The sequence below is a fragment of the Pituophis catenifer genome, unplaced genomic scaffold (genome assembly GCF_029215685.1).
Source record: "Pituophis catenifer annectens isolate HBS135680 unplaced genomic scaffold, rPitCat1.0.hap2 SCAF_3, whole genome shotgun sequence".
Taxonomy (NCBI): Eukaryota; Metazoa; Chordata; class Lepidosauria; order Squamata; family Colubridae; genus Pituophis; species Pituophis catenifer.
In genome coordinates, this window is record NW_027256883.1 from 187,849,692 (window position 1) to 187,874,532 (window position 24,841).

General features: G+C 35.0%; 1 protein-coding gene across 2 annotated transcripts in view; it reads left to right on the plus strand.

Annotated features, from left to right (window-relative positions):
- Positions 1-24,140, plus strand: part of DHX35 (DEAH-box helicase 35) — a 36,318-nt gene extending 12,178 nt beyond the window's left edge. The window contains exons 5-22 of one of the 2 annotated variants that reach the window (XM_070939977.1): positions 2,541-2,645; positions 3,653-3,714; positions 4,595-4,664; positions 5,329-5,388; positions 7,243-7,355; positions 8,699-8,795; positions 11,303-11,461; positions 12,328-12,538; positions 14,188-14,312; positions 15,768-15,822; positions 16,306-16,401; positions 16,661-16,755; positions 17,119-17,196; positions 17,959-18,088; positions 19,056-19,137; positions 19,737-19,808; positions 22,047-22,185; positions 23,422-24,140. In XM_070939977.1, the coding sequence (XP_070796078.1) occupies positions 2,541-2,645; positions 3,653-3,714; positions 4,595-4,664; positions 5,329-5,388; positions 7,243-7,355; positions 8,699-8,795; positions 11,303-11,461; positions 12,328-12,538; positions 14,188-14,312; positions 15,768-15,822; positions 16,306-16,401; positions 16,661-16,755; positions 17,119-17,196; positions 17,959-18,088; positions 19,056-19,137; positions 19,737-19,808; positions 22,047-22,185; positions 23,422-23,466 (1,794 nt within the window). In that variant the 3' untranslated portion in view covers positions 23,467-24,140. The remainder of the gene's footprint in view (positions 1-2,540; positions 2,646-3,652; positions 3,715-4,594; positions 4,665-5,328; positions 5,389-7,242; positions 7,356-8,698; positions 8,796-11,302; positions 11,462-12,327; positions 12,539-14,187; positions 14,313-15,767; positions 15,823-16,305; positions 16,402-16,660; positions 16,756-17,118; positions 17,197-17,958; positions 18,089-19,055; positions 19,138-19,736; positions 19,809-22,046; positions 22,186-23,421) is intronic. The other variant, XM_070939978.1, reaches the window with a different exon arrangement.
- Positions 24,141-24,841: the final 701 nt, after the last annotated feature.

Here is a 24,841-nt window from a genome sequence, read left to right on the forward strand (position 1 = left end):
TTTCCTTGTCCTGGAAAAAAAACATCATGCCTTCATAATGTGGAGAAAAATAGACTTGATTATGTGCTTTGGCAGAGACCCATACGCTACAAGACAAAAAATTCTGAAGGAATTTATGGGACAGGTAGAGCCACCTGGTGCCCATTGTTCTCTCTTACAATCTCTTCTGCTTATCCTGTATGCGGATCTGTTCCCCATTTCTCAGCAATTCTCCTGCCTCCTCTCAGTGACTGCTGCTGATGTCCATTCATGCCATCATAAACAAAAACCAATTTCATTTGCTTTTTCCTACTGTTCCTGTAGTCCCCCAAACCATTTCTGTCCAGAATAATCACCTCTCTGTTTATACATGAAACAAAACAGTTCTGCTTCATGCCATATACAGACCCAAACACCTGAAAAGTACACTTTGGGATCAGGCATGGACTATCCAAAGCAATCTATTTTGTATAACTCTACCTATACAGCAGACAGGTAAAAATCTGCAAAATCTTTGACAGTGCATTTAGACTAACCAGTATATTTCATTATAATTCATTGCATGGATTGAGACTTTTTGACACAGGGCGCAAACGGATCTTGTAGTGGATAAGTTAGATCCAAAGAGCTATTTTGGGAATGCTAAAGTGCTTATACATGTTTAATGAGATATTTGATATTTTATTAAATATATTAAATTGATTTGAAAGCCATCTTGGTTTCAATAAAAGATTGCCATTTAACGGAATAAAATAGTATACAAGATAAATTGATTTTCCTTAGTTTTATATTTCTTTGGACACTGCCAAAAACTATGTCTCCAAGAGGGTTCTTTCTTTCTGATAAGATTAATCCATTTTGATTCTAAATTTAGAGGGAGACTGACATTGGAACTCCCTTTCTACTTCCCAAGTTGAGTACTTTCCATATTAATAAAGTTTGATGTTGGGAATATATCAGTGATTAAACCTGAGGCATTATCAGTTGGTCTTATGGATGTGAAACATCCTTTTTGACCAGGGAGGAAGTTTAAAGCAGCCATTAGTTCTATTTTCTCCTGCTGCTTATAATAGAAGAGGATGATTACAATAACAAATGTTACTTATAGGAAAGGTGTTCTATACTACTTCATTTTCACCTTTAGAAAAGGGTTGTATTCAGTGTACTGTCCCAATAGCAGAATGCTCAGACTATGCTTGGAGCTGGAATTTCATTCCTGGGTTCTGCTGCATGATTTGCAAATTAGTTCATGTATTAATTTCTTTAAAAAAAAAAAAAAAATTAAAAATAGTCACCACCCTGTGAGAATGCCAAATGCATGCAAGATTTGATGTTCCTAAGATTTCATCCATTTACTCTGTTGACTCCCCAGAGTGATAAGGACCAGTTTAATCTGTAAAATTAGGAAAATTAGTAATTAGTGCTAAATAGTTGCTTTGATCTCATAGCCACATTTACTTGAAGGGCATGAAATGTACTACACAAAATACTTAACAATTTTGGAACTTTGTGAAAAGTTTGCTATATTTGTCCTGAATTATAGGCATTGTGTTTGAAAGATTTTCTATATTTATTAAAATGTAGTATTGCATAAATATTGAAATGTGTCATTTTAGCTTCGTGTTTATGCATGGGTTTAGCCATGGTTCATTTGAAGGTTGTTGAGATTTATCACATGGCCCATTTTGAAGAACAAGTGTGAAATGCACTTGGACATTTCTATTTTTGGTGCAGCAAATATTAGTGAATACAGATTATGCTTTTGTTTATTTAGCTTTGTAACTAATTGAAATTTATTATTAGAATGAACTGTTCCCTGATGGAATATTGTAAAATAGTCTTGAAGACACAAAACTGTGACAGGAGAAACAGCCATAAGAAAGCTTTAAAACAATGGGTCAAATACTTTAATTAATTGAGTGTCAAATCATTTTTTCCCCATAATGTCATCTCTTTAAAAAGCTAATGAATGCCAACAAATAATTCCTCTCTTTGGTGCCTTTTCATACAGAAACACGGAGCAGACAGTGTCATTTCTTAAATTGAAGTTTCCTTTTTATAGTCTTAATTTGGATCCAAAAATATGCCTGGTGCTTCTATTACACAATCTTTTTGGCAGGAGGTACACCTCTTTAATAGTGAGAGCATTTTACAGCTGGAGGGCCGCCATCAAATAATACATTTCTGATGATGAAGGGGAAATCGCTGCAAGTCTGGCAGTTTTTTGGTGAAAGAAAATTTTGGAGAACCAGCTTTCTTGTGTTGAAGTGCTAGTGCAGTCTTTAAGCACAGAAGATTTTACTTTATTTTTCTTCATCCTTGTAGAAGCAGAATAATTGCATTGCCAGTATTTATTAATGAAACTGGGCCTTGCCATATAAAGATTGGTTATACTTAACTAACTACTACATAATGATCCAAGAGAATTAGCTCAAGTTAACCAATTTTACTTCACTAATTTTTAAAATTATTTTTCCCTAGTTGTGCAAGATAAGCAAACAATATATTCACAAATCAAATGTGTTTATTATTTGCAATATTCATGTTATTCTTTCTCCTAGATTGCAGAGCGGGTAGCTGAAGAGAGGGGTGCCTTGCTGGGCCATGAAGTTGGATATTGCATTCGATTTGATGATTGTACTGACCCACAAGCTACAAGAATTAAGGTATATATATATTTGGGCAAAATGCTTCTGTCCTCAAAGTATTTACAAATATTTCGAGTCAGTCAAGATCAAGTAAAACAGTACATTCTGGGGATGACAATACGGAGGATCAATATTGGTTAGCAGTTTTGAATAGGTTCTAATGTTTTTCAGAGTCAAATACAGTTAGTCCTTGACTTAAGACAATTTATTTAATGATGGTTCTAAGTTACATCAGCCTCGGAAAAAGTGCCAAATAACCTTTATTGACACTTATGACCACTTCACCATCCCCACGGTCACATGATAACAGTTGAGCACCTTGGTAACTGGCTTGAATTTAGGATGGTTGCAGAGCCCTGCAGTCATGTGAGTTTTCCCTGAATTTCTGGTTAAAAAAAGCCCATTGTGACAGCTGAATTCACTTAACAACTGTATTACTTGCTTCATGACTGATTCATTTAACAACCATGTTGATGGTTTATGACCATAAAATGGTCATAAAATCAGGTCTGACTTGACTTATTACTGCAACAACCTACAGTGGAAATTCTGGTCCCAATTCTGGTTGTAAGTTAAGGACTACCTGTGGGGCCTACATACTTAGGTGAGTCCAGGGTTGTTCCAATATTCCAAAGCACATTTCAGTGATTTAAAAGAAATATCAGATTTATTCATTAGAGACAGGCAGCCAATTTATTTAAATAAATAAATAGGTGATTATGTGCTGTAAATACTACCTTTTGTAATTCAACAATTGTCCTTTCCCACTGCAGCCAAAACAATGTTTTGTTCCATTTAGCATTCTCAACTATTGCTTTTTTCCTTTATGTTGTTTGTCCTCCAAACCTTCAGTTTCTTCCAGGCATACCTTGTCTTCTGCAAACATGCTACTAGTTTGTATAAAAGAGCCACACTAATCTCTGAACCCATGGAAGTAGATGAAATTACTTACCAATTGATGCAATTTGGGGCCATGAATCTTGTTTCAGAACAAACATAGATGGGTTTTTGTTTGTTTATTACAGTTTCTGACAGATGGAATGCTGGTCAGGGAAATGATGGCTGACCCATTACTAACCAGATATAGGTAAACACACTGGTTATTGTTAAATTATTAATGGTCATATTTTGCTTTGTCTGTGTTCATTTCTACCTCTCTTTGTTACATTGTTTTATTTTCTTATTTTTATTGAATGTAGACTACATGTTTGGGGACTAATCTTGTATTCAGAGTTTTGTTTATTATTTCAATAAATCAGATACTATAATGATACTAACTGATTGACTGACTCACTCTGTCTACCTACCATTTATTTCTACACACACAAACATAGACACAAATCATAAGAGATGTTAGAATGCCATCATTATATAAGCGGTTTGTTTTTTTCATTCCTACTGTCTTTCTGAGTTTTGCTACAATACATACCACATATTTATTCATTTGTATTAAAAATTCTCTTATATAAGTAAATGTTAACTCCCATAAGAAGAACAGCTTCTATTTTTCTCTCCTCCTGTGTACTCCAAATATATTTTGAAGGGTCACATTATTTAGTAGCTGAGATGGAAAATAAGAATCCATTTGGTTAATTAACCAGTTTTTGCTGGTGGAATAATATAGCTAGATGTAGCCCAAGAAAAGTTTTTCAGATTGCAATTCTTGAATAGTTTCTACAAAAGTCATGGTTTAGATAAGTTATACTTGGCTTTCTATTAATTATTTTAAGTTGTATTTCTTAGAATTTATGTATAATTTATTATGTTTTGTTGTAACTCTGTTGAAGTTTTTAAAGTTTGGGAGTCATAAGTGTGTAACATCAGTTTAGTTATATGATTTCCATAATAACTGGCTATTAAATCATGAATTATATTTGTTAACTTGGTGCTACCAAGCATGTTTAATATTGTGATGAGCATTTCATAATTGGGATCTTTTTTAAAAATATATCTTGGCTTTTATTTAGTGTCGTCATGTTGGATGAAGCTCATGAGAGAACTTTATATACAGATATTGCCATCGGCTTATTAAAAAAGGTTAGCATTCTGACTATATTTTTCATAACTCTTTTTTGCAACCATTGAGTTGGGAACAAAGCGAATATTTACAATTACTTTGTTGCTGTAGGCCTGCAATCTTATCAATTCCAACCATTTTAAGGCCCTTATATTCAATCTACATCAAGAATGGAAATTTGTGGCCCTAATATAAGATGCTGAACTACTGTTCCCAGTATGGGAATGGAGATACTGTGGAATATAGTTCTGTATTTGGAAAACTATGTGTACTTCCCTCCTGGTATGTTGTTGTGATTTTCCAGCATCAAGAATATGAGAGCTAGGGAGAAAATAGTATAGTGTATCCTGTTTCACTGTGCAATGTTGCTTAGTAATTTTTTGACAAGATATATCAAGGATGACGATTATTATAAACATTGCATACTTCTAGGGTTAAATTAAGATACCTAACTGATCATTCAGAAGAGGAGAAACTATGGCATTAAAACTAACGTCAAGTTTAGGTGAATGGGTCCTTCTATGAGAAAATGAGAACAAAAGCTGATTTTGTAATTACCTTGCATTATTATGATATGTATTTACATGTAAATCTAAAGTATGCCAGTACTTCTCATCAATGTTAATTTTAGATTTTTGTGATATTTGATTCCAACTGAACAGTCTTTAATATTTTTCTCTATAGGTTCAGAAAAAACGAGGAGATCTTCGCTTGATTATAGCATCTGCTACACTGGATGCTGAGGTAGGTGACTGTCCAGAAGAGTATATTAGAAATGAGTCAAGCTGATGAAGGGAGGAGAACTTGTGACTCAGAGGTTAATACAACTGCCTAACATGCAGGCAGCCCAAATTCGAATCCAAGTAAGGGTATGGCTAGCTGATGAGAGCTAAATAGCTTGAAATAGATCTATACTAGTTGTGATCTGTCCTCTAGGATGCAATGTGTAAGAGTTTCATCCATATATTTGGGTACAAAGGCATAGTCTTCTGGGAACATAATGCTGTGAGTGTAAGCCCCGCCAGACTAAATGGTGGATTGTTTAAAAGCAGTGATTTTGTTCAAACAATTATTTTACAGCGGACTTTGTAATAGAGACTGTTTTAAGTCGTAGGAAGATCAATGGATCATTTGATGCACTTGGAAAATAGGTTCTGAATTTGGACTTTAGTTCACAGTTGATAAAGTCATTTGAGAAGACGCGCTATCTTGATTTGGGGGCAATTCATTCATCTCTAGTGATTCCCATCACTGTCTGAATTCTTCCTCGCCACCCCCTTCCCTGCTTCACTGGTAATAAAAAGAAGGATGGAGATCTTCCTCCAGCCCTCACAACTCTTCTTTCCATAGTTAGTTTTTAAAAACAACAACAACATACTTCTGTAAATTTGGTTGACAAAAAGTGCTTGCCTTAAAGATCCATTTCCCAGTGATCTTTGTATTGGAAATATACTCATGCCAGGCCCAGGTAATGAAAATAAGCTTTATGAGAAGACCATCATACTAAGATTTGTGTTTCTCAGTTAAAAAAAAACAATGTTTGGATGACTTTATTTCTCCTAGCTGAGTCCTGAAAGCCATGGTTAACCTCAGAAGTATTTAACTGACAATGGTTATCTTGTATAAAGCGTAAAGGTTTTGGTTATGTTACTTCTGCTTGCCTAAACTACATACAGACATTCCTTTTCAGAAGCCGTTAGAAAACCTGCAAAATGGCATCTTAGTTTCCTTTAATATAGATTAGATTCTTCGTGTGTGAGTGACTTATTGAATAAATGGCTGCTTTTATGTTCTTTCAGTTCTGTCTAATTTTCCTACTCATTAAAAATTAAAAGGCTGCATTTTTTGTTTGCCAGTGATAATTGATGGAAAATAATTATCCATTAGTAATGTAAGTAGTAAATAAAATTCTGTTATTAATCACAGTAAATGTCTTCAGAACATTAATTATTGGACTAAGTAAATCTAGAAAAGAAATACAGGCCACACTGCTAATTTGAAAAATTTGAGTTGTATTTCATATGGTTAGTATTTTATATGCTTGTGTTTTATAATACATTATGTGTCCACATAGAACGTAGAAAGTAGCTTAACTGCATATTTAATATGTGTCAAGTATGCAAATTAAATCTCATATATTTATATATAGGTATAAATTTGCTTCTGGCTAATTATAATCGTAACTGTTAAATTTACATTTTTATGAGCAAATTGTTATTTTTAAATTTACCAAAAATGTTGGATATATGTTCTTCTTTTTTAAAAATGGATAATTTATTGGTTTTATTAAATCAAGGTCAAAATTTAAAATATTACTAAGATTGCAAGATCATATATATTTATATATATCTTAGAGAAAGAGAGAGACATAGATATATAGAAATATAGATAAATATGCTAGTTATATATATGCTTTATTAATTATTTGATGTTATTTTGAAAATGCGCTGCTAGAAGTGAGGATTTGGTTCCAAAAAAAAAAAAAAAAATACATGTTTTTATTTTAAACTTAAATATTTCTCCTTGGTTTCCCAGTATTTGATAAGTGTTTGCTTCTTTTAGCTGGTGTTGGTGATGATTTTACTGTTCTTACTTTAGAAATTTAGGGATTTCTTTAACCAAAATGAGAGCAGTGACCCAAGCAAAGATACCAGCATGATCCTCACTGTGGAAGGACGGACGTTTCCAGTGGATGTCTTCTACATTCAGAGGTCTGTTCCTGTTTAATGCTTAAGTAGTGGTTAGAAGAGAAGTCTGGTTGAGAAAGGAAGATTAAATGGATCTTTAGGTATTCTTGGGCTTTGTTACCAACACATTTAGGCTATAAACCTAAATCCTGTTTTCCAATTGACTGTATCTCTCTCCTATTTTGTGAGCAGCAGGCGCAGACTTGAGTGGAGGAGGGCTTCAGGAACCTTCCCCCATCCCCTTCTGCACCGGCCAGCTGGAGCAGACTTCAGACAAGTGCTACGGGGGCTCGGTGGAATCTTCATGCTTTTCCTCCCCTGGAACCTTAATTCTCCCCTTCCCCCTCCACAGAAGGGCTATGGGCAAGCTTGGCAGCAACTTCATGCCCTCCCTCCTCCTCCACAGAAGGAGATGGAAAGGTCCGGTGGCAGAAGTGGGCTTGTTCTTTACCTATGCATCCAGATGCTTGCTTTTGCATGCGTGCTAAGCAAGAAATGTGGATGTTCATAGGTGGATAATCTTTTGCTTGTCCCTTTATGTTCTTGTAACATCGCTACTTTTACAACTGACTAAAGTGAGAAGTATTCAACTTAATTGTGATAAAACATTCAGGAAGAGTAGCCATTTTAATCTATAATAGATAAAACATGTTCTGTAGCCTTTTTAAGGAAAAATATTGTATTTCTGTATGAGCTTATTTCATTAGCTTCGTAAAGTGATATGCTATACGAATATACTGTAATTTAGTCAGTTCTTTTTTACTTTTAATGCTATGTGGAATGACACATATTAGGCACTGGAATCTAGATTTTCCACCACATTCTACTTCAAATATTTTAAAAATATTTTCTTGTGTGGGCCTGCCCATTCCAATTCTATGATAAAGAGATCTGCTTGGGTAAGATACCTTGTATATGATAACAACAATTTTAATTCTTACTTCCTTGTTAAAAGTTTAAAAGTTGCTTGTGGGCAAATAGTTACTGAAGGCCATTAGAACCAGATTTCAAAACACGATATAGATTATTCAGATATGCTACATTTGAGTGTATATTGATTTTGCATTGTTTAAAAATTAGGTTTTTAATAATATGCTGAAGGATACGTACTGTTTGTTGAACTATTTTTCCCATTATTGTGGAATAACATTTTAAGCATATATATATATATATATAAATTGAATTATAGAATGTTTAGTAGTATTAAATGTTTTGTAAAGAAAACTGAAAAAAGTAGTTAGAATTAATTTTTTGATCCTCTTAAAAGGATCAAATCTATTTGTATTTCCTTTATTCCTGGTGATAAATAGAAATTGTACTACACTTCATTGGGAAATTTATTATGTTTCTCCCCTTTCCCCCAACAGTCCTGTTCCAGATTATGTGAAGTCAACTGTGGAAACAGTCATGAAAATTCATAATTCAGAAGGTGATGGCGATATACTGGCATTTTTAACTGGCCAGGTAGATGCAAAATAAACTTTGTCTTCTTGAAATTATTGGTTTGATGTAAGATAATATGTTGACTTTATTTCATGCAAGATTGCTGTTCACATCTAACTTAAAATATTGGTTATATTAGACTTCCAGAATCTAGTGACTGAGAGAAGGCTACTGAATTATAATATTGGATTCTATTGACCTGGAATGTTGTGATTTGTGGTTGAGGTTTATCAGGAGGATATGAGACAAGGAAAGTGTATGTATATGTATGCACATGAGAAACATATACACACTTGAGGCAGTGCAAATATCAAATGTAAATATTTAAGCATTTTCTTTTAATAAAATGTACTTGCCTATTTTAAAATAATAATAAACAAGAGTGAGTAATCTATGGATGTTTCTTCCCTGCCTATGGTGCAGCAAATTAAGTTTTAGTTCTCCAGAACTTCCTTTTTGCTTCCAGTGGGTATAAGATAATATAGAGAAGTGCATGATACAGGAAACCTGTTTTGTTCTGAACCTGGAACAAACCAAGGCATTTTCAGAGATTTTTCCTAACTGTTTTGAAATGGCCATTGGTCAGCAGAAACAAACCTAGCAATTTTTAGCTGTTCTGGTTTAGATAAGTATATCTCGACCTCAGCAACTTTTAAGAGGTATGCATTTCAACTTCTAGAATTCCCCAGACAGTTGAAGTCCAGGCTTCTTAAAGTTGATGAAATTGAGGGACACTGGTTTAGATGAAACAGATTGAGTTGAGCAAGGCTAATGTGTGTTGTTCGTTTTGTTTCCTTCTCAGTATCACGCACTAGCCTGCCCTCAGTCTTTCTCTTTCCATGTACTCTCATTTGCCAGTGTCCTTGGCATTTTCCCAACCACTCCCTCAGCCATCTCTGCCTGGGACAAAAGCAACCCTATTTAAATCTGTGTGTGGAACAAAGCACAAGAAATACGTGTGCCAGTTCAATACCAGAAAGCAGCACAGAATGGTTTGTGCATGAACATTTTACGATTGTTTGCTACCCAGAATCACTTGTCCAAGATGGGTGGCTATAGAAATTGAATGAGTAAAATAAAATAAATTTATACTTCTAATCTTTACTCATGGCATTTATTGCTTTTTAAAACTAAGGCAAGTTCTTCATTTCTAGCTTTAATGGCTCAAGGCAACAGCATATGTAGAGGTCGTCGGGATCTGAGGTGCAGAAATATGTGGCATTACCACATATTTTTCTATCCGAAAAATTTGTAGGATATGATACAACATGAATTGGGACTGAGGAGAGCAATTGGAATGTGCTTCATAGTCAAAATGTGTTTAATAATTAGAAATATAATTATGACTATTGTAGGCCTACTTCACACACAAAGATATTGTAACAACCAATTGGATGAACAGCACTTCTAGCAGTTTCTACTATATGAGGAAATATATACTTTGCATTTAGACATTCCTTTGCATTGTTATGACAACACATTATCCTCATGTAGATAGTTCAAAAGAAAATACTACTTTCCTAACCTACTAGGTATGTAAACACTGCATGCCAGTTTATTTCAGAGTATTTGAAACAGAAACATTTCTGTTATTGCAAAAGGGTAGCACTCTTTACAAACTTCCATTTGTGAAATTGCCCATTCTTTTAATAGGTGGAATAAAACCTGCCAGCTTTTTTCACGTTAGTGATATGCATTTATTTGATCACCGAGGAACAGAATAGCAGTATTAAAATGTTCTGAAGTATATATGAAGTATCAAATAAATGAAAATTTGGGGATTGTTTTTTTTGCAAAAGACCAGAATTTATTTATTTATTTATTTATTTATTTATTTATTTATTTATTTATTTATTTTTTATATGCCGCCCCTCTCCGGAGACTCAGGGCATCTCATAATTTGGAATAAGATGAAAAATAGGAGATAAGGCATATTCTACCTCTGTGAACTATTTTTTTCACAAATGACAATAAAAAAGAAGACATAGTAGTCAAGTAATTGAAATATTTGTCTTGATACTCCCCATTCATCTATTAGATTTGCATTTGTGCAAATCTAAATAAAGGTGGCAAAAATCTGAAGAAGCCGGAAAAAGAAGGTGTACCTAATTTCAAAGGCCACAAATATACACTTTCCATTCAACTTCTGGAATTTATAGGGAAATTATATTTAAACTAAAAATGAAAAGCACCAATAATTTATTCTTCCTTTTCTGTTATCCATTTTGTATGAAGTCCTCTAAAAATAGCCAGATAATTGATGGTTGTACAAGGCTCTAGTATGAAAGTTCCCATCCTGCCCTCTGTATTGGACTGTAAAGTATTGTGGCGCATTGGAAGAAAATCACTTTGATGTTTGGCATCCTATTAACACAATTAACTGGGCTTTTAAAGATCATGAACGGGAAAAAATTTTTATGAGAAGCTAGATTAGATGTCTCCTTTTAAAAATAGTTCAGCCCCATGAAATGCTCTTGAAGGTACAGTAAATATAATTTAATCTGTCAATCACTCAACTACTTTTCTAGGAAGAAGTAGAAACAGTTGTTTCTATGTTGATAGAACAAGCTCGAATCATCGCTCGCACAGGCATGAAGAAGCACCTGCGTGTCCTTTCTATGTATGCTGGATTGCCTGCTACTGAGCAGATGAAAGTTTTTGAAAGGATGCCACATAATGTGAGAAAGGTAAAAGTATATACTTATTGTTCTTAAATATAATTGCCAAGCCTCGTTGAGGCTGCAACTCCCAGTATTTCCAGCATAAACATTCTGGACAGAAATTATAAAATGTTACAGTATTGGTACGTTGGAGGGTGCCAAGCTGGGTAAGGTTGCTGTGTGTTTGTGTCTGTGTGTGTGTGTGTACTACCCATCATCTCATACTTAATTTGTTAGGATAAGATATGCATAGAGATGTTTTATATTACACTTGAAAAATATAGAGATTATTATATTTTATATCATGTTCAAAAATATATCATCTGCTGAGACATTCCAGACCATAATTTGGCTGCTAGAAATGCTGAATGCAAACCAGACAGAATTGGCTCTAATGGTATATTAAGAATGTGACCCTTTCTTCTGCATCAGTCCTTTTTTCTTGTCCCTCTCCCTCCTTAACCTATTTAATTATGAACTTTCTTTTTCAATGTCAGATGAAAGAACAGTTGTTCTTAATTTTATTTTTTAAGAAGGAAAGCAGCAGTATGGCTTTTCATCTAACTGTTAGGGTATTTATTCTGGAAATTTTATCTGCTGACTGGGGGCTGTAATTTTGTCCATAGAAATCTGTTCCTAATCTGCAGTTTGTACAGATTTAACATGTACAAAATATTGCTTTACTGAAAAATTTTAAGTGTTTTAAAATGGATATTGCTGTTACATAGTCATTGGTCAAAATGGAATAATCAGCATTTCTTACAGTTATAGTTTTGTTTAAATTGTTTTTTGGGGTTTTAAAGCAGCCCTTCAAACAAGCCACAGTTGTTATATTCTCAAGCTTACCTAGTTGTTTATGAGGTAGGGACTAATTTTTACCTTGGTCCTTTCAGGTGATAGTGGCTACTAACATTGCAGAAACCTCTATCACAATCAATGGAATTTCATTTGTCGTTGACTGTGGCTTTGTGAAGCTTCGTGCATATAATCCCAAAACAGCCATTGAATGTCTTGTGGTTGTTCCAATCTCGAAGGCCTCGGCTAATCAGAGAGCTGGTCGTGCTGGACGGAATCGCTCAGGAAAATGTTATAGACTTTACACAGGTAGAGACTGCTTATTTTTGGAGTTTTAATTTATTGTCAATAGTTTCATAATTGAGCTGTGTAACTTAGAGTTATAATAATAAATTCAACTTCATTGTCTATATTTTGCATTAAAAAAAAAACTTAATAAACGTTGAGATGTTGAGACTCTAGAAAGAGTGCAGAGAAGAGCAACAAAAATTATTAGGGGACTAGAGGCTAAAACAGATAAAGACCGGTTGCTGGAATTGGGTATGTCTAATTTGATGAAAAGAAGGACTAGGGGTGACATGATGGCAGTGTTCCAATATCTCAGGGGTTGCCACAAAGAAGAGGGAGTCAAGCTATGATCCAAAGCACCCGAGGGCAGGACAAGAAGCAATGGGTGGAAACTAATCAAGAAGAGAAGCAACCTAGAACTAAGGAGACATTTCCTGACAGAACAGTTAATCAGTGGAATAACTTGCCTCCAGAAGTTGTAAATGCTCCAACACTGGAAGTTTTGAAGAAGAGATTGGATAACATTTGTCTGAAATCGGCCTAAGCAGGGGGTTGTGCTAGAAGACCTCCAAGATCCCTTCCAACTCTGTTATTCTGTTCTGTTCTATTCTATTCTAAACTGTTCTTTATGCAGATAGTTAAAAAAATATTTTGTAATAATGTACAAAAATATGTAGAGGTAATTTTTTTTTTTTAATTTGATTTATATGCCGCCCTTCTCCGGAGACTCAGGGCGACTTACAATGCGTTAAGCAATAGCCTTCATACTTTTGTATATTTATACAAAGTCAGCTTATTGCCCCCACAACTGGGTCCTCATTTCACCTACCTTAGAAAGGATGGAAGGCTGAGTCAACCTTGAGCCTTGGAGAGATTCGAACCAGCAGTAAATTGCAGGCAGCTGTGTTAATAACAGGGTGCGTAACCATTGTACTATCAAGGCTCTTTTTTTGATAATCCACCTTCCCACCCCAAAATAGAATTTCATGGTTCATTTTTAATCTCTCTTTCCTATTATGTTCCTCAGTATGTTATGGAATCAGATTCTCCTGTATTTTCCTTTTCTTGAAGTCCTTCATATCTTCATAATGCTGCACAAGAGTTTGTATTACAGAATGTTTCAGGGAAACATTTCTTTATAGCCAATTAAATCTTTCTTGAGAATAGTTAAGGCATCAGGCAAAAAACTGGGAGAATCTGAGTTCTAGTCCTGTCTTAGGCACAAAGTCAGTTGTGTGACCTTGGACCGGTCAGCCCTAGGACGGAGGCAGTGGCAAACCAGTTCTTTCCAAGAAAACTGCAGGGACTTCTCCAGACAGACACCAGGAATTAAGATTGACTTGAAGACCAGTGCCTCTCCCCACCCGACAAATGTTTCTTACTATAGTCTTCCAGCTCTGTACATTTATATTGCAGATGAAGATTTTGCCTGCATTTAGTATGTGGAGATAGTGCATAAGTAAGGAAAAATATGTAGCTGCTTTAATGATTCAAAAAGATCTGCTTTGTATGTGTTTCTGTACATTCTAAAGCACCACTTTTAAAAGATTTGTTTTTAGTTGGAACACTTTAATTTAATATGCATTATTAATTGAGTTGTGGAATCTTATAACGGGGGGGGGGGATTCATGTTTAAAACTTAATCACAAAGAATTTTGCTTTCTCCATAGAGGAAGACTTTGAGAAATTGCCACAGTCCACCATTCCTGAAATGCAACGCAGTAACCTGGCACCAGTTATATTGCAGCTTAAGGCATTAGGAATTGACAATGTGCTTAGGTTTCCCTTCCTCTCAGTAAGTAAGAGAACCTTGTTTAATCTTTCGTATTTATCATATGACAAAAAAAGAACTCTTAAGATCTCCTATCCTTTTATAGTATCTCTATTTCCCACCATTCTTCAGTAGGGGAAGGGTTATTGTAAACCCTAACCATAGCACAATATGAAAATGAATGATGCAAAGTGATGGGGATGTTAGTCGTGGGCCAAAAAGACCCACAGCAAAGCACCTGTTTGACTGTGCAGCTCACTGATGGCCTTTGGATCAGCCATTCCACTTGCTTTGCAATGTTTTATTGTATGAATCAAAATAGGGAAGATCCCAAAAGCTGTTTCCCTTTTCATTTCATGCTTTTCATACATTAGTTTAATATTAATTTGCTTCAGGCTACATATACCAGCATAAACCTCAGCGAGGTTTGCACAAAAACCTTGGCTCCAAGATAGCTATGTCTAGTTCTTTTGTAGACCCCTATGTGTTTGCTGCAGTGCTCTACAAACAGAGAAACTGCATGGTTACAAAGCTGGTTCATTAAAAAGGATTTACAATTATGTGAAGATAAGTATACACATATTTTGAATTCTATGAAAAAATATTTCCCTTCAGATTTTATAAATGTTTGCTTATCTGAATGCTGTCAGAGCTTCAGCTGGGTTCTGTAGATATTAAAGAGGTTTGAGTGAATGAATGGCATCAATGATTGGTGATAGTCTCACTTATTTCATAAAGTCATCCAGCCTAGGTATCTTCCTGGATGCAGGACTCCTGCTGGAAGCCATGGTGGCAGCCTTGGTCAGGAGGGCCTTTGCACAAATTCATCTTATATACTAATGGGCCATTCCTGGACTGGAAGGCCTTGCTCATAATCACTCATGACTTAATTACTTCCTGTTTGGACTGCTGCAATGCTGTCTACATGGGGCTGCCATTGAAGACCATCCAGAAACTGCAACTGATCCAGAATGCAGTGGCACATAGAGTTTTGGGTGCTCCACAGTTCACCTAACTTACATTGATGCTGTGTCAGCTGCCCTGGCTCCCAATTGTTATCCAGGTGCAATTCAAGGTTCTGAATGACTTTTAAAGCCCTACAGAGCACAGGGCCAGGTTACTTTGGAGACAACTTTTCCTGAAGATATTTGCATGTCTTACTAGGTTACATAGGATGAGCGTGCTCCCCTCCCTTAAATGTTGTTATTTAATGGGAAGTTGGAAGAAGGCCTTCCCTGTGGCTGTCCTGCCTTTTTAAAATAGCCTCCTAGCACAGATCCAAGACATGGCTCTTCCCCCAAACATTGTCTTTTAAGTTGCAAAGTGGAGTCTTCTTTAATCGGTGCCAAACTTTTTGAAGCCAAGTAGATTACAATAGGAGAGTACCGATTCCTTCTTGAATTCATAGAAAAGTGGGTTTCTAAATTGAAAATATCCTCCTATAACAAAGAACAAATTATATTACTTCTTTTTCTGTAGCCTCCACCAGCTCAATCAATGGTGCAAGCTCTGGAGCTGTTGTATGCCTTAGGAGGTAAGATGGTGTCTTTGATTATTTTTAACTCTAGAGGGAGTGAAAGGTATGCATGTTATTGCCTTTACACCTAGGTACTATTGATCAATTAGCCAAAATAGAACTGTCTTCCTTTTAATGTACCAGGGTTATAAGAACGAAAACATTTTTGCCTTTGATGCGAAGCTTTGCTTGTTCTGTGTCAAATGCATGCCAAAATTTTTGTAAGATCTATAAAGCAGTAAAAATAAAAGGAGATACTATATTTTTCTGGGGAAAAAAAGGATATGTACATTTCAACATTCATCATTGATTACATTTTTGTTATATGAATGCTAGGCTGAAGATATAGCGACTCATATAATTCAAAGATCCCAGGAATATGGTTTTAGCTCTGGAAAATAATACAGTCAATAATATCTTTCTATACTCTTAACATTTTACATTTAAGGCATCCTGAATTACCAGTATTGACATTCTGTATCGTTTTTTTTTCTCCTGCAGGACTGGATAAATATTGTCGTCTCACTGAACCTCTGGGGATTAGAATAGCAGAGTTCCCTTTAAATCCTATGTTTGCAAAGATGCTCCTAGAATCAGGTGATATGTTCTATTATAATTTGGAGTGTTGATTCTTTTTACTTTGTAATTAAAATGTTTAATGTGCATTTATCATTAAAAATAAATATTTTGCTATATCTTAGATGTAGATGCATGATAGACTGGGTTATGAAAGTGAGATAGGAGAAAGCAGTATAGGAGATATAATTCTGTGATAGCTGTTTTAATTGGAAAGGTGTAACAAAGGAAGCACTGCTCCATGACAATGAAATTTTCTTTTCCTTAAATCATTTTGCAGGAAATTTTGGCTGCTCCCAAGAGATTCTGAGCATTGCATCCATGATGCAAATCCAAAATATCTTCACAGTTCCTCCAAACCAAAAAATTCAAGCTGTAAGTGCTGGTTTATACCCACCGACATAACTTTGAAACACTTCGAGACTGCTTGCATTGACTTGTTCACTTGGGTACCTTGTTTTCATTTTATATTTTGTGCCTCCTTATTAGCTATTTAATTAAAAACATTACGGTGACTTGTGTATTAATAATGTAGTTTTTGATATGCTTTTACTTCTGAGCACTTATACCTATTGAAGTTCCGTTTGAAGTATAATGCTGAGAAGACTGTTGTGTTCATGGGTTAGTTGAAATTTCGTTCAAGTGCAGATTCAACCTATTTAGATTATACTTTTCTTGAAAATTAGCAGAAAATTATTTCAGCTGTTATTTGCTATATAAAAGATTTCTCCTTTTCAGATTAGAGAACACAGAAAATTTGCTGTTGAGGAGGGTGACCATCTCACAATGCTTAATGTCTATGAAGCTTTTATAAAAGTAAGCAGTTAAACTAAAGTACAAAACGAACTTTGGGTTTTTCTAGCCATGATTCCAACTGATGTCAATATATACCAAAATATCATTTGCAATAATTAACTTTGGATGGGTTTTGTAAAGCTAATAAAGTCAATTTTAGTTGTAATGAAGGCAAGGAGCTCAGCAGAGATAACTGAAAATCCTAAAGTGTTGTGATTTTAGAAATTTAACAGCATGTGGTATATCTTGTAGACAAAAGTCTTTAACAATTATCTCTCTTACAGCAAGAGATAAGTACATGTAATATTTAAAATTAAAGCTGAGATTCTTAATCTTTATAATTACTTGTGTTGTGTAACTTGGATCATGTTTACTTATCTTTCAATTATGTGTGCATGTTAGTGTTAATGTCTTTATTGCAGAATTCTGCCATGTGCAATAGCTTTCTCAGTGGAAATTAACATTTAGGATGTCGATAAATTGAACTGTTAACAGTAAGTTTCAGTTTGTGAAATTTTAAAAAAGGATATCAAGTGGACTTTAAAGCCTTTTATTATTTGAGCTGGGAAAATAGTAGAGCCTATTTTGCAAATTGCACTGCTTTTATTTTGAAAAGAATCATAAGGTTTTGAGATTAATTTTGCCTTGTAGTCTAGACTGGGAAAGTTTGTGTATATTTTCATTCTCATGACATTAAGGAAACCAGAAAACTGCATATGAAGTGCTAACACTTTGTGATAGAAATTTTCTAGGTGTGATCCATCATATCCTTTTTATTTGTAGCACAACAAAAGTTCTCAGTGGTGTCAGGAACACTTTCTGAATTATAAAGGTCTTGTTAGAGCCACAATTGTAAGGGAGCAGCTGAAAAAACTTCTTGTCAAATTCAAAGTGCCAAAAAAATCTAGTGAAGGTATGAATGACCTGCCTTAATTTACCAACGTGTTTCCTGTGTACTTTTCATGTTTAATCTGCAGAATTGAATTTTTCTGTTTTTAGTATGTAATAGTACTCGTTTCTTTATTTATAGGCATTGTCTCTTATAACATACTTACTTTTGTGTCAGGAAGATGTACTTTTGAGAAGAACTTACTCTTTCTTTTTTCCACCATTAATTTGTAATTATTGGCTATTATTTTTCATTTTAACCTGAGCCTTTCAGGTTTGTTGAAAAAGATAACCTTGCCTCTATATATATTTTGGGGGGCAGCTCCTGTGTTTGGCTGCTATGATTTGAAAGTCAGAATATCTGGAGGATACCAAGATACCGTGTTTCCCAAAAAATAGGACTCTGTCTTATATTTTTTTAGAATAGAATAGAATAGAATTTTTTATTAGCCAAGTGTGATTGGACACACAAAGAATTTGTCTTGGTGCATATTCTTTCAGTATACATAAAAGAAAAGATATGTTCATCAAGAATCATAAGGTACAATACTTAATGATAGTCATAGGGTACAAATAACCAATCAGGAAACAATATCAATATAAATCGTAAGGATACAAGCAACAAAATTACAGCCATACAGTCATAAGTGGAAGGAGATGGGTGGTGGGAATGATATGATTAATAGTGCAGACTTAGTAAATAGTTTGACAGTGTTGAGGGAATTATTTGTTTAGCAGAGTGAGGGCATTTGGGAAAAAACTGTTCTTGTGTCTAGTTGTTCTGGTGTGCAGTGCTCTAAAGCGTCGTTTTGAGGGTAGGAGTTGAAACAGTTATGTCTTTTGAACCCTGAAATATGCGCTTGGCCTTATTGCCATGTGCTCAAAAGCCCAATTGAGCTTATTATCAGGGGATGTCTTATTTTGGGGAAAACAGGGTATCTGTCTCTGATACATGCTCACTGTAAAATGTCAAATCCATCTCTTTCTTATAGGTGATCCAGACCCTGTTCTAAGATGTATTGTTTCTGGATTTTTTGCTAATGCAGCCAGATTTCATTCTACTGGGTGTTACAGGTAAATTTATTTTTACCCAGCATCTGGTTGACAGCAAACAGTTAATATAAAACACGGAGTGCAGTAATTAAAAAGTAAGCAGTTACGTAAAAATATAAGTACAAAGTATTCATTCTAGCAAATTCTTCCAAAACCAATAGAAATATTACTGTTTTCATTTAGCTAACATAGGCTAGTCATGACTGAACTGAAGAAGTTTGTTCAAGATTATACTTGATACAATATCATAATACGTACATGATATATATAATTATCACTACTTGAGTTCATAAAATTCTTTTTGATAGCCATCAGTTGGAACAATTGGTCTCTAATATGCTTGCTCCATTTGGACAAACTGGTCAACCTGATAATGAATTCACTTGAACTAAATCCAATTAGGTCAAGGAAAGAGGTTTTTCTTGAAAAAAAATCTGCTTCATTTGAAAAATGAACAGGAGATTTCAAAATAGTCAATAGACAGCTGGGATAGCTGAAATGTTGCTGATTTAGTAACATACTGATTATGTTTGAGGAAATTGATAGTGGCTTGTACTATACATAAACCTTGACATGTTGCTTTGGTAAAAATTGTATTTCTAAAATAATGTTATTTCAAGGACTATTCGTGATGATCATGAACTCTACATACATCCCACCTCAGTGTTGTATGCAGAGAAACCTCCTCGTTGGTAAGCTAAGCTTTTTTTTATTTCTATGGTTTTGATATTGTAATTTATGGAGAACCAATATTAGATTTGAAAGATTGTCATTTCAAAGAAGGTGAATTAGTTTACAAGATGCAAAATGGAATGATTTCATTTTGAGTGAATGCTGTCCAATACTGCTCATTGATTTTGACTACAGACTTCATGGTGACTGCTTTTGGAATTGTTTGCATTGACTGCTAGAAGATGTTAAAAGGTTGCCTTCATGGAAGGCATACATTATATTTAATCATATTTGCTGATTATTTGGTGTGTCTATAATGATTCTTGATCTCTCGCAACAGTTTTCAGTATTGTTGACTTACAGAATTTGGTCTGGTTTTGAGGGTTTGGGGTGGGAGTTATTATTTTACAGTGGTTCTTCTTTCTCTGGTTGGTTCTAATCAATATTGATGGCTGGACAAAGGTCACAGAGTCTCTCACTTGTGGGGTATTGCAGAATTCAATGCTTTCTCCTCTTCTGCTTAACATCTACATGAAAACATTGGCTACGGTCATCCATTGGTTGGGGTTAGATATTACCAGTATGCCAGTTATGTCCAGTTATACATCTTGATCCAGGACCAACTTGATGATGCCATCAAATCTTAGGTCTGTGCCTGAAGGTTTGGATGGAGAGGACACAACTTGGTTCAATCCTAACAAGCAAATAGGAGTGTTGTTAATTCCTATGCAAGGTCATAATTAGATCATACATTTTAGAATAGAATAGAATAACAGAGTTGGAAGGGACCTTGGAGGTCTTCTAGTCCAACCCCCTGCTTATGCAGAAAACCCTACACCACTTCAGACAAATGGTTATCCAACATCATCTTAAAAACTTCCAGTGTTGGAGCATTCACAACATCTGGAGGCAAGTTGTTCCACTGATTAATTGTTCTAACTGCCAGGAAATTTCTCCTTAGTTCTATGTTGCTTCTCTCTTTGATTCAGAGAGATTTCTGTGTGTATTGTATTTTCTTTGAACTCTTCCTAGGTATGCTGAGGTGTAAAGCTGACTTCCAAAACATTTCAAATGCTCTAAATCCCTTCAATCTAAAGTGAGAATGTACATATTAATTTATAGCATATAGCTGTTCATATTGAGGTTTATGGCCTACCTGATGTAGTTTCTTATGGAATAATAATGGGAAAGCATTTAAATGTTTTCTTAATAGTTGCTCTTTGTAGTGAGCCATATATGGTATGAGCTCATGAGGTGGAAGCCAATGGTCCCCAGGCTAGAGATGATATAAAGATAAACATATCTTTTAGATTTAGCAGATTATCAAAAAGCAGAATTCTCACAGAATTTTCTTTAACTAGATTTATTGAAAGGGAAAAGGGATTAGGTTACTGAAGAATTTGTTAGGATGGAGTTTTCTTGATCCTCTTTCTAGCTTTCCTTTGATTCAGGAAAGAAGTTGGCTAATACAGGTAGTCCTCGACTTGCAGCAGTTCGTTTAATGACTGTTTGAAGTTACAGCAGCACTGAAAAAAGTGGTTTATGACCATTTTTTCACACTTGGGACCTTTGCACCGTCTCCAGGATCACATGATTTACATTCAGATGCTTGGCAAGTGGCTCATATTTATGGATTCCTGTGATCCCCTTTTGTGACCTTCTGACAAGCAAAGTCAATGGGGAAACTGGATTCATTTAACAACCCTGTCACTAATTTAAGAGGTATAGTGATTCACTTAACAACTGTGGCCAGAAAATTTGTAAAATGGGGACAAAACTCACTTAACAAATTTCTAGCAACATAAATTCTGGGCTTAATTATGGTCGTAAGTCAAAGACTGCTGTATTTTGTCTGAGCAAGGAAGAATGCATTTATGTTCTGTGTTTATAAGATTTCCAAGCTGCTATTTCTCTTTCCTAAATCTGAGGAAACCTATTACAGTAACACAACCACCAGACTTCAAGGCATGAATGAGTAGGAGGAAAAAACCTTGAATTTAAACCCTCGAAAATATATAAAAGTCCATAAAACCTTTGCATTGAAATGAAAACTAACCTGTTTGTTGTTCATGTGGCTTTATGCTTGTCTGCAGTTAAGCTTCTAATCTGGCCAACGTATGTCTGTGAATCTTACGCCATGCCATGTCATGCCAAGAAATTATACTAAGGGTAAAATACTGGACGATAATTAACTTACTACTTAGCTCAGATGTCAAGTCTCATATACTATATAGTTTATTTTTATTTTATCTTTTTAGGGTAGTGTACAATGAAGTTATACAGACTTCGAAGTATTACATGCGAGATGTTACAGCTATTAAATCTACTTGGTTATTGGAACTGGCCCCTCATTTCTATCAGCAAGGAACGGTACGGGCTCGGCATGGACTCCAAACGGTATCACTGCTGAATTGGCAGCTCTTACTATATTTTCTTGTGTTTCGTATTTCACTTTTAAAGCGTTTATTAGATTATAATATACTTCAAATTTAAATTGGTTGCTAAATGAGATAGTTGTTAAATAAAGAGTGGCTGTTGTTTCTAAAAAGTCAACACAAAATGGAAACCCATATTATTCTTGAAATCCCATTAATTACAATACAATTAAGTCTTATTTCAGGAAGCAGTAGGAGCTAGCAAATCTTTGGAAGAGAGTGGGACCATTGTTAACAAAATAGTGTTCTAGGAATAAGTTGATCCCTTAGAGTTTTAAATGTAGGAGGAGAGATGATGTCAGCTTAGAATCAATTGGCAAGGCATATATTTAGGAGACAAAAATATTTAGGAGGGGAAAAAAACCAATTGCAGTTAGCCCTGTGAATTATTCTTCACCACCATCTGTCACATCAAGAGTGCAATAAGGATGTTACGCAACTCTACTTGGAATGACTAAATTACTCCATCTGATTAACAGTGGAATGCTTCATAATGATATCAATTCTATTGATGAAGAAATTCCAAAAGTCTGCAATTTTGCAAGATGTGTTTTCCTCATTTTATTTATTTTGTATTACCAGGCACCCACATTTTTACAACTTCAAAATAGCAATTGCAGGTAGTCCTTGACTTACAAAAATTTGTTTAATGACCGTTCAAAGTTACAATGGCACTGAAAAAAGTGATTTATGACCGTTTTTCAGACTTACGATCGTTGCAACATATCCATGGCCCAAAATTCAGACACCTGACAGCTAACTCATCTTTATGATAATTGTAGTGTCCCAGAATCATGTGGTCACTTTCATATAAGCAAAGTCAATGAAGAAGCCAGATGCACTTAGCAATCATGTTACTAATTTAACAATTGCAGTGATTCACTTAACAACTGTGGCAAGAAAGGTAATAAAATGGGACAAAGGTTACTTAACAACCGTCTCGCTTAGCAACAGAAATTTTGGACTCTATTGTGGTCATAAGTCGAGGACTGCCTATATTTCTATATTGGCAAATGGTTGTACGCTTTAATGCTTTTGGCTGGATGGCAAAATGGAGTTTCAGGAGAGCTGTAAAAGCAACATTCAATTTACGCTAGTAAGTTGCTGGTTTTGATTAACTCTTTGATGAAGAGTTGGTTCATTAGAGCGTTTATGAGAGTATAAATTTTAAAAGATACTATCTTTTTTTTTATTACAGCATCTTTCTCTGAAAGCCAAAAGAGCTAAAGTAGATGACCACTGACTCTCTCCGACTGTTGAAGTTCATCACGTGTGATGCTGAAATTGTCACCAATTTGAAAATGTACAACTGTCCTTCCAACAATTAGTTGATTAGCAACCTGACCTCATATCAACTATTCATGTTGAAATGCCTGCTTGCCAGGATTCTGTAGGGATGTATGCATGACCAATACATTGTAACACTTAAATAGAGCTTGTATTGTGGACATCTTATCCAGCAGTCTAGTTGTGATGACCACTTCTGTTCATCAGGGCACTATGCTCATTTTAAATAAAGTAGAAAAATTATCAGTGCAAAAAACAAAAAACAGAAAGACACAATTTCGAAGAAATTTGCAGTACATGGATAACTACATTATACCCTTGAAGCAGAAAGGAGAGGAGGCAGATACAGTGCCCTCAGAGAGATGCTCAGGATCCTTCAGACCACTGTGTTAAACTTGATCATCCTGGAACTACCTGCTATACATGTAGGCAGATTTGGGAACACAAGCAAAGCCTTGACGTACCTTAATGGGTGGAAATGAAAACCTTGAAACTGTGATTGTGCCTAACTGCTGTGATTTTTTTCCCTGTCTTTTTTCCTGTAAAGCAATAGATTTCTAATCTTTTACTGGTTTCTACATTTCTTCTTTCTTGCATTTTCTCTCTTATAATAAATTAGCTTATTTTACAGCCATAATGTCAAGACTTTCACTAAATTAAGCTCCTTGAGAAAGGACTTTAATGCGGACATATTGTTTGTTGTTTCCTTTCATTTCAAAATTAAGAAATGAGAAACTTGGAGCCAGTATCTGCACATTCTCAAATTTTTGATATTATAGTTAACAAAAATCTGTGGTTCTTGGCATGTGTTACTGACTGTTAAAAGTTCAGATAGTGGTGATTATAGCAATGAGGATAAAGAATCCAACTTTAAGATAGAGCCAGAGGGACACGTCCAGAAATATTATCTTTTCCCCCAACTGAGGCTCTGTTGAATATAAGGATTCCTTGGAATGGGACACAGGGTGGTGTAGAACTGCTAGTGCTCTATCTACATGGATTTCTGTTGCATGTTCCTTGTACAGTAAATAAGACGTTTTGGCGAAATGATTGTAGCTTGAGGGAAGGAAAGATACTGTATTAGTGAAACAGCAAATTAGAACAAATTCTAGAAATTAAATTCCCTCAATGAAATAGAGTATACTGGCCCATTTTACAATTAACCTGAAATCCATTTGACAAGATTGTTTATAGCGAAATATAACAAATGAGAAAATTTACTTCCATGAATCTTAAAAAAAAACAAAAACCTTTTGACACACATTTTTTAAAAAATAAAATGTTCTGAACTTTGCAGTTGTGCTAGGATTGTTTTCCTCAGAGAGGAAGGA